Source organism: Agelaius phoeniceus, chromosome 4, assembly GCF_051311805.1.
Source record: "Agelaius phoeniceus isolate bAgePho1 chromosome 4, bAgePho1.hap1, whole genome shotgun sequence".
Lineage (NCBI taxonomy): Eukaryota > Metazoa > Chordata > Aves > Passeriformes > Icteridae > Agelaius > Agelaius phoeniceus.
Genome location: NC_135268.1, coordinates 2,769,674 through 2,784,514, shown reverse-complemented (window position 1 = coordinate 2,784,514; position 14,841 = coordinate 2,769,674). Strand labels below are relative to the sequence as shown.

The following is a 14,841-nucleotide window of genomic DNA, read 5'->3' as shown; positions in this document are numbered from 1 at the left end:
TTCCATGCTACTCATTTTTGGTTGGGTTGTTTGGGTTTTTTTTTGTTGTTTCTTTGTTTTGGGTTCTCAAAACAAGCAAACATGAAATTCGTTCTCTTTCAGCACTAAAAACAAAATTAGAATAAGGAAAGAGAAGGTAGAAGTGGCATGGCAATATCCCCACCCCCACTTTAAATCCTAGGAGAAACTATACTATACATTATTTGAAAAGAAGTATGATATCTATAAAAATCAAATGTTTCCTGAGGAAGTGGCCTAATATTTATTGCCCCTCTTTGTACAAGCACCCTCCCATTGTTTCAACAGCAGCAGATAATGATTTTGGCTGGCCTCAGGCTGACCTATAATATTTATATGCCAAAGCATTTATCAGCTTTATAAAACCCTAGCAGACATATTAGTATGTAAAAGGAAGTAGACTTCCTCATTACAAGTGTTTCTTCCTGATACTGCTTCATATCTAGGAGGAAAACAAATGGTGCCACAGTCCACCCAGACATTTAAAAAAAAAAGTCTTGCTTAGTATGCACCAAGAAATCTCCTGGAGAAGCTTCTGGGGAAACCACAGGGAGTGAACCAAAATACCATGTCATCTCTGTTAGGGATTTGTGGGGTTTGGGGCTGGGGGGAAGAGAAATTCTGGTATATCTAAAATAGTTCTTGAAAACTTAATTTTTATATGGGTTCTTACCATGGAAGCTTCTGTTCTGCTGGGGTACTGAATGTACCACACTGTCAGCTTTTTTGGTTGGCAAGTTCTGGTCACTGTAACAGAAGCATATATGTGATTACAGCATTGAAACTATTAAACAGACACCACTGGTCATCTAATCCAATTTATTTGTAGGTATAAATACCTTAAGTGTAACCTGTTAACCAGCATTCCATCTTGTCCATTTTCCTAATTTGATAATTTGCTATTCATTTATTCTTTGTTTTGGTAACAAATATTATTCTAAGTTTTGATTGCCACTTGGTATCTCATTCATAGGGATTTTCATTTGATTTTTTTCCCCCTCAAACTGGAATAGAACTGGAAGATCACAGCTACAAACCCAAAAGGAGAGGGAAAAAATTATCAGAGGATTTAGTAAATCTTGCTGGTTTAGATAAGCAGAAAACATGCATTACTAATCCAGGTAAGAAGCTGACAAACACTCTGCCAATTTCTACCTTCTACAAGAGTAAGGCAGGGAAGAAGATACATGGGGGCAAAAGTTCAATTTTTAAAAAAAACACTGTTATTGAAAGGACACAAAAACAAGAAAAATACTGAAAGAAATATGAAGAATTAAAACCAGTAATATTTCCACTTTCTAAAAGGACTTTGAAGTAATTGATTTGCATTTTTGGGGGTTTATGAGACAGAGTCTGAGAGGTTAGCAGGGAACTAGTAGGTACTGCCAGCCAGTTGAAGTTACCAGTCATATAAAGCATGTCTCCAAGTCCCAGGAAGTCAGTTGTATTTGGATAAAGTATGATTCTTCTTTTCTGTGATGTTGTTGTTTAAACAACGATGTAAGCAGCTTCTTAATGAACTACACTGTTTGAAATTCATCATATTCTCTCTCACAAAATGATACATTTGGGTGCCCCATTGTCTCTTGGGCATGCTTAAAATGAGACAGCTTCAACTGTGCAAAATCACTGTTTGAGGCAACCGTCAAACACTGAAAATACAACCATGAGTTGGAGTAGCTTCACACATAATTATGTCATTAACTAATAAAAGCCCATCAGGTTTTTGCATAGTGGGATTTTGTACAATTTGGTGGGTGGGACAAAGGGGAGAATGGCAAACAGCAGGATATCAAAGGGCCTTGACCTTTCTCTTCTCCTGTGAAATAAGTTGCCATGAAAATATATGTCTGAAAATTTGCTTGGATCTAGCAAATCAGATCTATCAAAGAGAGTTGGGCTTGGGCTCCCAACTGTGCTCTTCCATTTTATGGATGCAAATAAGATTTGAAAAAAGAATGGGTTATAGAAGTATCTGCATTCTACACACAGTTTGAGATACACAATACTGAAAACTGCATGTGGAAGGATTCCAGCTTTCTATTTCAAGCATCACATAAATTTAAGTTGGAATGGACCTCTTCAGCTCATCAAGTCCAACCAGTTTGAGTAACTTTACACTTTTCAGAAAAGATTTATTTCAGACAGGTCAATCAATTACCAAGCGTTCAATACATATCTGAGGTGATCTAGAAAACTGAATTTCTGCACTATGACTGGTAACAGCACCCAAAATTCGCCTACTGCCACTCCCATCTCCTTGTCAGGGCCTGAACCAATGTTACAGGTGTGATTAAAATGGACACTGTATTATTCCACAGCAGACGGAAAGTTACACACAGTCTAAAAATCTTGTAAGTAAAGGAGTGTAGCAATTACTACAAATGAACACACCCTGCCCCTCAGCAGGGCTTAGCAGTTCTGGCTCAGAGCCTCAGTAACTGGCTCAGTGCCTCCCAAAGAGAACCAGAGTGAAGGTAAATTGAACATTTAACTGCCCACACCCTTATTTCTAGATACACTTTAGCTTTCCACATACCTGACTTCAAGCAAGTTTCAATGCATGTTCTCCTGGATGGTTTTGGTTTTGAAGAACACACAAACGTTAGAACAGGTTATTTTTCCATAAATACAACCTATGCAAGCTCTAAGAGAACTAGCATTACCTGCAGGAAGCACTTTCCTTCACATTCTTGGCATCTGCTGTATTGATTCCTTCAATAACAGGGGAGTCTGGATTTGCGGAGCCGTTGCTGATATGGTCACTGCTTTCATACCCAGATTCTGTCCTCTGAATTTGCCAGTTATCACCATGGATTTTTCTCTCTGCAAATCCCTTGCTTTTTTCAGGATTCCCTTTTCCCTCAGAATCCAGTGAACTTCGACTTCCTGTATCCTGTTTTGTCTCATCTTCATATATAGTCATTAAACCCTTCTGCATTTGGTTCTCCTTGGGCCAGTGGTTAAAGCCCCGCTCCTTTTCATGCTTAGATTTACTGCTCAGGTTTGCTTTGTGCTTTGGGCTGTGCTGCTTCTTCTCAGTCTCACTGAAAATGCTGTCTACATTCAGTGTCTCTCTCATTGGTTTCCAACCTTTGCTCCTGCTCCTCATACTTCCTTTGTCCCTGGAGTCTTGGCTGGTGTCCGTGTCGTAGCCAGTGACGCCATCGCTCCGAGTCCTTGTCACTGGTTTGTCCCCTGCAGGAGAAGGTTCTGCTTTGTTTGATCCAAGCACATGTGCAGAAAGCTTTGCCTGCTGAGGTGCTGGGCTCTCGTGCCTGTAAGGGCCCCTTCCCTGGCTGCCGTAGATCCGCTGATCCGCGCAGTGCCTCAGTCCATTTCCGACCGGAGGAGACCCTGACTTAGCACTGGAACGCTCTTCCCCAATCAAGTCTGACAAGAACAAAAGGAAAAAAACTGCCATTACAGTTCTCATTCATGTTTGATAGAATGATTTGTGTTGGAATGGACCTCAATGTTCATCAAAGTTCCAGCTGCCTTGCTACAGGCAGGGACACCTTCCACCAGACCAGGTTGCTCAGAGCCCCATCCAACCTGGCCTTGAACAATTCCAGGGTGGAAGCAGTCATTTAACTGATATTGTTTAATATTTCTTACAGTATCTCTACAAATCCAGTATGTATTTTAGCATACTGAAAACTGGGAAAGTGTGATCTTACAGTATGGTCTCTTAAAAGGAGAAAAAAAATCTGCACAAGCAGCATTGATGCTAAAAGTTAATTAATACATTGGTTCTCTGGTTATATTCTTAAAATGTACCTCTTTGTCTCCCAGACTCTTTCCTTGGTCCTCTGTCTGCATCTTTCCGTAAAGATGTGAAGTTTTTCATGTCAGCAGCTTTCTGGGCACACTCTCTGGATAAATCCTTCAGCCTGTCCTTTTGCTCACTGTATCCCAACTTGGCTGCAAAAAATACTTCTTGTCAAACATCCTTGCTCAAAAGTAATTCATCACCAAAACACATAAACATATTTATGGACAGTAAGATCTAGGTTTTAGTGTTAGGACTACTTAAACTGACTAATTAATTGTTTGACACAGATTGAGAGTGTGGGATTTGTTTCCAACCATAAGATCAAGTCCATTTACATCCAGGACTATAAATCATGCTGATATCACAGTATTGCTGGGGAAAAGTGTACTCAAGTAGCCAGTGACCAACAGAGCCACACCTCAGCCTCAGGTCACTGATGTGCCTTTTAATCAGCAACATCACTGGAAAGCTTGATCGTTTTTGAGAAATGGAACAAGGCCTCAAGAGCCACTTCAGTTAAAGCATAACAAAGGTAATAAATATTCTGCATTTACAGCTCTCTCTGGAAAAGTTAACATTCCATGGCAGATATTCAGATATTACTTAAACATTGAGAAAATCTTTGAATAACAACTGAGTCAATGATGGAATTTTTTCCCTTAGAAATAGTTCTAGTCCCGAGGTTAGAACCCCCCTGAAATGCTATCCACTGAAATTTTTCATAATAAAACAGATCTGGTTTGGCTTTTTGGGGTTGCCAGTAGGGAATACACACCTGGGCCTCTACCACCACTTGCTTGAATATGGCTTCTAGTGAACGCTGGATTATCTGGCTGAAGTTTTTTATTACTCCTTTGATTAGTGGAATCTCCAATTCCATTCTCTTTCACGTGGTCTGATTTAGCAGCCGAATGCTTTTCAAATCCTATCAAAAACATATTTATCTTTAGAAATAAAACGCTTCCTAATTTAAATTTCTACTATATAAAATTATAAAAAGAGAGAAAGCTTTTTCATTCTGGATTAAAAAGCCAGAAGAGAAACATCACCAAAAACCACACTACATTTCAATAGACTAGGCAATAAGGTTCTCTAATATTTTATATACTGCCATATTTATAGTGGTAGCCTGCAGTGAAACAGGGCCCTCAGTTCTTTGCTGCCTGAAGTAATCTATGTGAAGAATAACATGTCAAATGCAATTTGCTTTTTATTTAAGTTCCTTGTAATTAAATGAAATTTTTTAAAATGAAATTAAAAAAGCCAACCTGAGACAGCAGTACAAATTACAGAACCAAAAGACTGGATTCTTTTTCCCATTACCCATTAGTCTCAATTTGTATCCCCTTATTAACAGGTCTAATACTGAGTATACACACTAATCTTTTTTCTTTTGAGACTCTTTGGATAATTATTGATTAAAGTATTTCAGAACAAAGCAGCCAATCCATTTTTTCTCCTTTATAATGCCCATTTCAGAAATAGAGCTGATACTGTTATAAAAAAGCCCATATATCTCATTACCCAGGTCTTCCCCATTTCCTCCTGCTGCTTTGCATTGAGACCAGTGAATAATATGCTTTGGTGCATCTTCTGGAGACACAGCTGTGCCATCTGGGTTAGCATAAAATAGCAGCAATGGTTGGAAGTGACACCGAATGCACCTGGACACCACATCTTTCCATTTTGTTCCAATCTAAGAAAAAAACAGGAAAACAAAACCCCAAAACTTTATCAACAGTGCTGAACCCAAATATGGAAAGAGTAATTCATTAAGCAAGAGACACCAACTGCCTAATTCCAAGTGTACATGAAGATACAACATTTTAGCACAATGGGTTGCATAAATGGCAACAAAAAGATAGAACTAGTACTGTAAGGGCTAAAAAGCAGATCATCTTACCTCTTTTACATTAGCATCATCAAACAGCACCCATTTGCAGCTCTTGGTGTGAAAGGCAAAGGCACAGTAATGTCGGCTCGTGTAGCAAATCATTCCCACCAGGAAGAGCTCACTGTTTTTGGCATTTTCATCTGTAACCCTATAAAACAGCTGTAAAAATGATTACATATTTTAAAACACGTGTAAAACACAGCCTCAATTTCCTGACCTACTGCTAGCATTTCACCAAGGCAACCGTTACTTAATGTCCTGTTGTGTTATACAATTTTTCCTGAGCATAAATACTGATTTTTGCACTTACTATGTCTATTTTAACTTTATTGGGTTTTTTGTGTTTGAAGGACTAAAGTATTAATACTCTGGAATAATTCCACAAATTTCAAATGGAAAATGATATTCCTAGATTTTCAACGAGGAAGTCTCCTAGATTAATCATTGTACTTAGGAACAAAACACTTTCAACAAGACCTTTTCCTTTCGCAGAAACTACATCAAGCAGCACACTATAAAGAACTGTAAAAGTAGACATAAACTTCATATATTTATATAAACTTGATGTCAAGTTAAGTCGTGCTTATAAAAAATAAATATGAATACTTCTCTTTTTTATATATTCACATATACATAAAATAAAAAGTCAAATTAAATTCTAGAAAAAGCAAAGAGTAAGTTTTAGGTCAGATACCCCTGGAAGATAAAGTTGTGTTGCCAGATTCCGCATAACCTCTTCTGTCAGGTCAGAGTGTTCTGAATCCCAGACTAAACCAATGGTGACAATCTCAGGACAATTCATAAGAACACGACGAATTTTTATTTTTTGACCACAATTACTCTAGAAAAAAGGAAACAAAAGTGTTGAAAATTGGAAGTCCAAAGGTGAGTTACTGCATAACAATTAGTTCAAAAAAACAACACTGCAATGTCTTTAATCCCAAAATTTAGTTATGGTGTTTGTTCCTAACAATTTAAGGATAGCATTGTTCATCATAAAAACACTTGGATGAAGACTACAGCTTAACTTCCATATCCAATCACTACCTTAAAACAAATCTCTATAACTGGAACAATAAAACATAAGTGTAAAACCTTTGTTTGCCATAAGTTGACTGCTCTGAAGCAGCAACACAACACATGACCCTGCTTTTAGAGGAACACTTCTAGCCTGATTGAACATCCCAAAGAGTTCTCCCTTGTATCCCAAAGTCATGTAACCTTTTTGTTTACTTACAGGACACTTTCTGTAGTCATCAGCAGTATTTGCTGCCTGCAGCAATTCCGCAAACATTTCTGGCTTGAGACGTTCGTGCCTCTCCATCATTTTTTCTACTTCATTACTGCAAAAAATAAATTACATACTTATGCATCTCCCTTCTGAAGAGTAACAGATTTTAATTAACTGTATTGTATAACTAAAAAGAAGACACACAGTAGTAAAACAGTAGCAATACACATTTTTTTTGTCAAGCCCTTTCTACATCTTGCTTTTGAAACCCAAATGCTATTTATGATCAGTATCTCAAAAGCATGTTGCAACCAAAAAAATATATATTAATTTTTAACAATTAAAAGCCTGAGATGCTTTTGCATATTATTAGAAGGGTGCATATAGAAAAATGAGTAACAAAAAAAAAAAACGTTCTTACCACAGGGCTGTGGTGGAAATGTAACGCACAAATTCCGTAAAAGGCAATGGATCTGATGATGCTCCACAACTACGACACACACACTACAAAAAAAACCAAAAACAAAACCAACTTCTGCTTTTATTTACTAAGGAAAGAGAAAACAAGGTATTTGTTAAACCAAGCAAATGAAGGTCTGACCTGCTCATACAGGGTCATAGCAAACTTCTGGTGAGAAATACAGGATTTCGAAGTGCACATATCTGTTTCACTGTTTGGCACTAAGTGGAAATGAATCCTCTCAAGGATATTTTCCTAAAAAGAAGAAATAATATAAATGTAAGCTGAACTGATGAAGTCAGAACACATGATGAACATTACAATGTAGTACTCTAACTATGCCCCTTGGCTCCAAAATGCTGCGGCTGCAATGAGTGTGTCCCCTGAATTAGCAAGGCCATTTTTTCCTTTTGTCAAAAATATCCAAGGTAATGGAAAGAAGTGAATCTATTCAGGTAGATCAGACAGATGATTAGTTCAGGAGTCCAAATGCATTTTGAGTAGATGGAACAGTAATAAGAGGCTCTCTTTCATGACTGCAAGATCTCAAATAGCCTCTTTCAGGAGTTCTGCACTGGATTCTCCTACATATGTGAAGCAACATCTAGCAGGTAGGAATTAATTTGTGGATACTCCCAAAGAATGTCCAAAGCTGAAAGTAACTGAAGCAGCAACCATATTTCCTGCCCCTCAAATCCATGTCTGAATGTTAATACTGCAGGTGTTTCATGGGGAACATTTTCACTGTCTAACACAGGAGCTCTTAGGACGGTTTCTTTACCAGAGTTCTGTGACATCTGGAGTCACCTTTAAAGGCCACAGCAGTGGCTTGTGTTGTTCCATCAGACACTTCACTGAAGCAGAAAGTAACTACAGCAAAATCTTCCAGTATTTGCTCACTCTTGGGTAAGACAATGGAAATCTCTTCTGCAGCAGAATTCAGCAATGAGCTGGCCAGTTCTAACACACTGTATTTCAATAGCTGGTGACCCAATACTTCAAGGAACAGACAATATATTCAAATCCATAGGTGCTTCTCCTGAGAAGACAACCTTTCTCTCCATCAAAGTATTTTTAAGAGCTCATCATCAGCTACAAAGTTAAGGGAGGAAAGTATGGAACAAATGCAAGAGTACTCCATCGAGTACTCCATCCCCCTTACCTGACACTTCTACTCCATGTGTCTGTTGCCCTAAACAGGCATAAAGAAGCTCAGCAGGATTATGTTATTTAAATCCTACCCATGAGCCCAGAGCTAACAAAACCCCTAAACCCGTAATAGAATTCTACTGAACTCTCATGAAGACACTTACAAAGCATTCTGCTGCATCATCCATGAATCCCAGCTGGAAGCGCTGCTCATCCTTGAAGCTTTCGGCGAGGGCGTGTCTCATGTTATCCGACGGGAGGGCTTTCTCTCTGCTGTGCTGGAACTGGGAAAAGATGGCCTAGGAGGAAATGCAGGGATTATTGAGCTTCATTAACCACTTGGCTAGACACTGTGCTTCTACACAAATACATCACATCTTGCATAAACATGCAAAATGTTTATATTTACAATGCTTATAAATTTCAAAATTACTGTTTTCTCTTCAAGTTACTACATTTGTATTCTGCTGATTCCTCTACAAGAAGTTATGGTACCAAACTAAACACTGAACCTGTAGAACAACAACATACAAATACAAAATTAAAAGTGATTGACTTGAGCTCCCAGAGGCATCACAAGCCCTGTTCTGTAATTATACCCTGTTTTTTTAATTTGGCCCCTGGAATAGCAGTTATCCATGTGTATCTCATGTCTACAGATGGTGTGTATTTCTTAGGGCATAATGTAATACCATTCATGATTCACTAAATAATGTGATATTTACTGCTTAGGAGGGGAGTATATCTTTATCAAAATTATAAACCTCCCATAAATTAGATAGAATGCCAATAATCCTTGCTATGAAATTAGCTCAGTGCTGAACCAGTGCACACAATACAAGAGAAAAGGTCAATATCTGCAGTTCTGGGACATGATAATAAATTGCACTTGGTTTTTAATTCATTTCCCAGAAGAGAGAGTTGGCTGCTACTTTTCTTTTTGGCAGGGATATCCATCCAAGTGAGCTCATCATTTAGCAAGTAAAGGAGGTTGATTCTGAAAGAACTGAAAGTTAAAAGCTATTAAATGAATTACAGATTTGCAGATATTTAAAGGTGTCTTCCCCAGTCAAGAATTATAAGTCAAACTTTACAGAGAACCATAGAGACTAAAGATAAAGCAAGTCAGGAGAAGCCATGTAAAACATAAATAAGGATGGGCATTCTTCACATAGGCTTCCTATGGTTAAAATCTGTTGGACAGAAGGCAAAGATAAACCAGAGAAGCAAAGTTTCACTGCTAACAAAAAGTATTGTTTTAACCATGATGCATTCCAGAGTGTCTCTCAAGTATTTCATCTTCCCTCTCAAAACAAAAAGCAGGGACTACTGACAAAAATTGCAGCCATTACTATCTCCATGCAAACATTCAAAATGAAGTTTTTAACAGATTGCTTTGAAAGCATTTATCACTCCTTATTTTGGCTGCTAGGTCATTTTTTGTTATGCAACATAGCTTTTTATGTCCAGCTAAAAAAAAACAAAAACATACAAGCAGTACAGATAAGGATGTGTGCAGACAGGTATGCTCAGTTTAGTGGCCTGCACAGTCCAAGTCCCAGAATTTACTGGCTGTGCTTTTAGTTCATAGGAGAAGCTGACAGAGAAAAAATATCCTTCATTGTTAAACAGGTAAGAAGGGTTACAATAGCCTAAGAGCATAAAAAGAACCCCAACCCAACCAAAAAAATCCACTTAAGACACAAACAAGTCACTGTTGATCCTCTCCAGTGTATATATTGCATGGAAATTAACATGTCCAAGATTTTGAACACTGAACAAACAGAATTACTCAACCAGTGTCTTATAGAGCCAAGAAAGCAAAACCAGAAGTGTACAGAGCAGCTGGGGACAGACCGTTCCAAGTGAATTAACTACTCTTTTTTGAGGTGAGTACATAGGGCATAGAGTTAAATATCACAAATACATTGTTAAAAAAATAACTTATGCCGTTCTAACCAACTCCAGAATCCTGCAAAATTTCTTCTTTAAATACAAGAAAATATTTCTCTAACAAACATTTGTTAAAAATGTCCTTAAAACTAAATTCTTCTTTACAAAAAGAATGACTCAGTCACCAGGGATAGGTATGATACAGACACACACTTCCAAAAAAGAAGTTAAATTGGTTTTTGCTCATTGTGAAATATGATTTTTCCAGAATTTATCTACCTTTAAAGCACAAAATATGCAAGCATCTCCTTGACACACGTGTCCAGTCAAACCTCTTAAACTTCGTCGAAATATGTCAAGTTGCCACAATACCTAGAAAAGTAAAGAGAAAATCAGTAACTGATCAGAAAATGAGTTCTGAAGGTTCTTTGCTTACACAACATACAGTAGATTTTAATTCTTTTTTTATTTGACATAACATACAACTTAAGTATCAATATTGCTGCAGGAAATGTGCATTATTTTTTTTCCATTATTTGCTAACTTATGGAGATGGAAATGAAAGTTTTACATTCAGCACTTGAAATTTAGATCTGTCTTTTAAACTTTTTAACACCATGTATTTTGGAGAAAAAGCTGAAGTACTCACAAGGAAACAAGCAGCAATGTAAACCCTGTACAGGGACTGCAGCTGTTTTCTTAAAGCTCTACATAAGAGTTAAGTCCTATATGATATTCTTACAGTCTCTTATCAAAATGATTGGTGAAATACATTTGTTTTTCCACAGATCAAAATAATCCTGCTGCTTACACAGGTACGTTTCTACCTCTTATTTGGGTAAATACCCCACAAAAACGTAGTAACAGCTTGGCTACACCCACTGCTTTCATTATCTCATGTCTTGGGTACACACGAGGTAAAGCAGTTGAGAAAGTTTTCCATAAATAAATAAAAATAAAACCCCTAAAAATGAGTTGTCAAGAGGCACAGTAAGACAACAGCTGCAAATTCAGTGGGGAAAAGATATCCTATCTATAAATATAAAAGCTAAAATGAAATAGGATGTGTTGGAAACCCCAAATCCAAAGCTCAGTTCTGAAGGTGGAGCAGAGATTAAAAGAAAAGAAAAGAAAAGAAAGGAACACATTCTTCCTTGTAAAAAGGCAGTCAGCAACCATCTGCCCCTGCTGGATAAACAGCACTGGGTTGTGAAGTTGTAGGACTGTCTGAAAGTAGAACTAAAAATTACTTAGGGCTTCATTTTAGGGCACCTAAGTGAAAATAGCAGAACTGCAGGAGAATATAGGTCATGCTGCTCCCATTGGATGCAAAACAGCAAACCCTCTACTAAAATCACAGTACAATTTAATTTGAAATACATACAGATACTATACACACCACATAGCTATACCTCTCATATCTCCAAGTTTTAAATCCATGCCAATTTTAAGCCTTCCAATTTTTAGGAAGACTTTAGGAAGTCCATGTCTATTAAGTCTCTGCCAGTTTGAGAAATCATTCTGTACAATTTAAAAACATTCAGATCCAAAATCTGAGCATTACAAGAAGTACCTTAGAAAGTAGAATTCTTAGAAGAATTCTTCTTAGAAGAAGAACTCCAAGTCATATTTCTTGGGTACCAAGTGTATCTCCTACTCTTATTCCACAAATCTTTCCTAGGATTAGAATCAAAGCCCTCACTATATATGCATATTCTGATATATCCCAGCATCACAGGGTTGCTCATGTGCTAATTCTGAGAAAATGAGATTTTAATAAAAATAGTGTCCTAGTCAATACAAGTAGTAATTGTTGCCCCACATAAAAAAGTGTCATAAAAATTTTGGAAGTTATTTTGCTATGCTTGACAAAAACATTATTTTTAAAATCCAAGAAGAAAGTTTTAAAGTTGTAACTCCTACATTTTCAAATACAAAAGGAAAGTTTTTCAGATAATCTTGATGCATGCAAATAAAATTTTGTGCAAAATAAAACATTAAAACTCTCAACTCCTTACAGCTAAATGCTGAATAAAATTACCTTCATAACAGTGTCTTATTCCTACAATCACCATTTTTATTTCCCACACACTCAGGAAAGTCTACTCAAAACATGTTTAATAGTAAAGTATTTTCTTACCTGAACAGCACTATTAAGAAAGCAGCTGTTTTGTCCAGGTTCATTTAATAAGCCTTTTGTAGGGGCCAGGGACAGGATACTTCCAGGCTGATAAACTTTTCCAAGGTTACCCCCAGGTTTTCTTAGGAATTTCACCCATGCCATTATTTTTTAGAGTTTATAATCACAATGTTCACACTAAAATATTTAAGGATATGATGGGTGCAAGGCAAAGAAGGTGGTTCTACAATAATTTTTCTAAAGTCATGGCATTCCATTCAACTCTGTGCAGTAGTAACCATTCATGGGCTTAAGTCCATTTCCATGAGCAGCTGTGAGCCATCCCTCAGGAGGAGTGTCCCAGTAAAAATACAGCTGGACAATGTTTTTAGCCTTCAGTCTTAAAAAAATAAATAAATAAAGGTGTCCAGTTAAGGTTAAAACATGTTAAAAGTCGTTAGAATACAAGTTCTTATTAAGCAAGTTGCACAGTAACTGACTTCTTCCAGGGATATCAATAAAGTATTACTATAAATCATTAGCTGTATTATATTGAAAGTTTCTATGTGTGTGTGGGTGTATATATATATAATCACAGGACTGGAAAGTTCTTGTCAGGTGTTATACTCCTCTTCTCTCATTTTGTTCCATCTTCTTTTTACTTCTAACTGTAACCCATGAAATATATTCCAGTTTAGAAGATGTCATGCTTATTGCATTCTCTTTCCAGTGAACCTGAAATAAGAAAAAAAACCAGAAATTATTGAAAAAAAGAAAAATCCAAAATGTTAAAGAGCTTCTAAATTAAAAAAAGATCACGGCTAAAACAACCTCTAAATCTAAAGGCAAGATGAAATAGCCAGAAAAGAGCAGAAGAAAACATCCTCACCTAATAATTGTTTTTAAGGCATAAAAGTTATTTTATCTATCAATCTATTATCTTCTAATTTCTTACACATCTCCAAAGATCAAAATAAAATTGCTGTAAAGATTCTCCTAATAACCAGCAACAGCTTATAAAAAGACCATATAATATATATATAATAAATATTATATATAACTATATATAATATATATTATATAAATATATTAATATATAAAATAATATATAATATATTCATAATATATATAAAATATATATTTATTTATATATATATAATATATATATAATATATAATTGATGAGTTATTCAATCTTTGAAACTCCAAGTCTAATAGAAACATTACCAAGAAGAAAGTCATTTTATTCAACACTCCAAAAGCTAAGCTGGTTTTGATTTTGATTTTATGGATGGATTGTCAGCTAGTACTCAGCTTTCAGAAGTTTCTTCTGCCTACTAAACACTACATAAATGTGTCATTAACCTGGCTGCATTCTCAAAGCAACCAGAAAAACAGTGCTAACAGTAAGGCAAGAACATTCTGGTCACTGCCCCAATTCCAAGATTTTCCAGTTCCAACAATAAGGGTTGTTTCTCCAGCTCTTGAAGGAGCGTGCTGAAGGTTAAATGAGTCCACTTCCAGAACATGCCCACAACCGCTTGTAAAGCCCAAGCCGTGATCCTCTCACAACAATGGATTATTCTGTCTGTTTGGCATTACTACACCACCCACACAAACATTTGGAGGAACAGAACAGAATAAATTTAAATAAACCAACACAACTGGGGTTGCATGCGTGGAAAAGAAAGAAGAAGAAAAAAAAAGGGTGAAATTTGGGCCTCACATTTCAACAGAGATATTCACCTTAGATTTCACAAGCATGTGAGATACTAAAGACACATCAGTATGCTTCAAAACCTGCAGCTTCTCACTACAGTTTTTTCCACTGTGTAAGCTTAGCAAGATTAATGAGGAGTACTAAAAAACAAAAATTAATTGTGTAGTTGGAATACTGTATAACTGGAAGAGAACTTAGCTCAGCTCAGAACAAGCAACACCACATTGACAAAAAACCACTCCACAGCTCTCTAATACTGTACAGGTGGGATATGTGGCTTTCAAAAATACCCACACGAAGTCTTGCACCCCTAAAACCATTCCCCTTTATTCAAGACAAACATTGGTACTTGCTTGTATTTTAAAATAAAATCAATAACTGGAACCTAACCAAAAGTCTCTTTTGCGCCACGAATAATCAGATGAGTTCTGTTTGTTTACTGATGTTACTGTATCTCACCCGTAAGTAATTTGATTTAATAATACTGGAGATAGGAAGTGTGATTTGTAGCAGCGCTGAGCAAGGAATCTGAAATGTAGCTGGAAACTGACCTTGACAGAACATCATGTAACAATTTTGTTTT

General features: G+C 36.6%; 1 protein-coding gene across 2 annotated transcripts in view; it reads right to left on the bottom strand.

Moving 5' to 3' along the window:
* USP53 (ubiquitin specific peptidase 53) overlaps positions 1–14,841 on the bottom strand; it is a 28,812-nt gene that overhangs the window by 8,489 nt on the left and 5,482 nt on the right. For both annotated transcript variants that reach the window (XM_054633165.2, XM_077176721.1), the window contains exons 2-14: positions 12,561–13,274; positions 10,700–10,792; positions 8,692–8,826; positions 7,520–7,633; positions 7,340–7,422; positions 6,925–7,030; positions 6,382–6,528; positions 5,697–5,846; positions 5,318–5,489; positions 4,569–4,718; positions 3,799–3,942; positions 2,685–3,411; positions 692–765 (exon numbers count right to left, since the gene is read on the bottom strand). In XM_054633165.2, coding sequence (XP_054489140.2) covers positions 692–765; positions 2,685–3,411; positions 3,799–3,942; positions 4,569–4,718; positions 5,318–5,489; positions 5,697–5,846; positions 6,382–6,528; positions 6,925–7,030; positions 7,340–7,422; positions 7,520–7,633; positions 8,692–8,826; positions 10,700–10,792; positions 12,561–12,704 — 2,239 coding nt within the window. In that variant the 5' untranslated portion in view covers positions 12,705–13,274. The remainder of the gene's footprint in view (positions 1–691; positions 766–2,684; positions 3,412–3,798; positions 3,943–4,568; positions 4,719–5,317; positions 5,490–5,696; positions 5,847–6,381; positions 6,529–6,924; positions 7,031–7,339; positions 7,423–7,519; positions 7,634–8,691; positions 8,827–10,699; positions 10,793–12,560; positions 13,275–14,841) is intronic.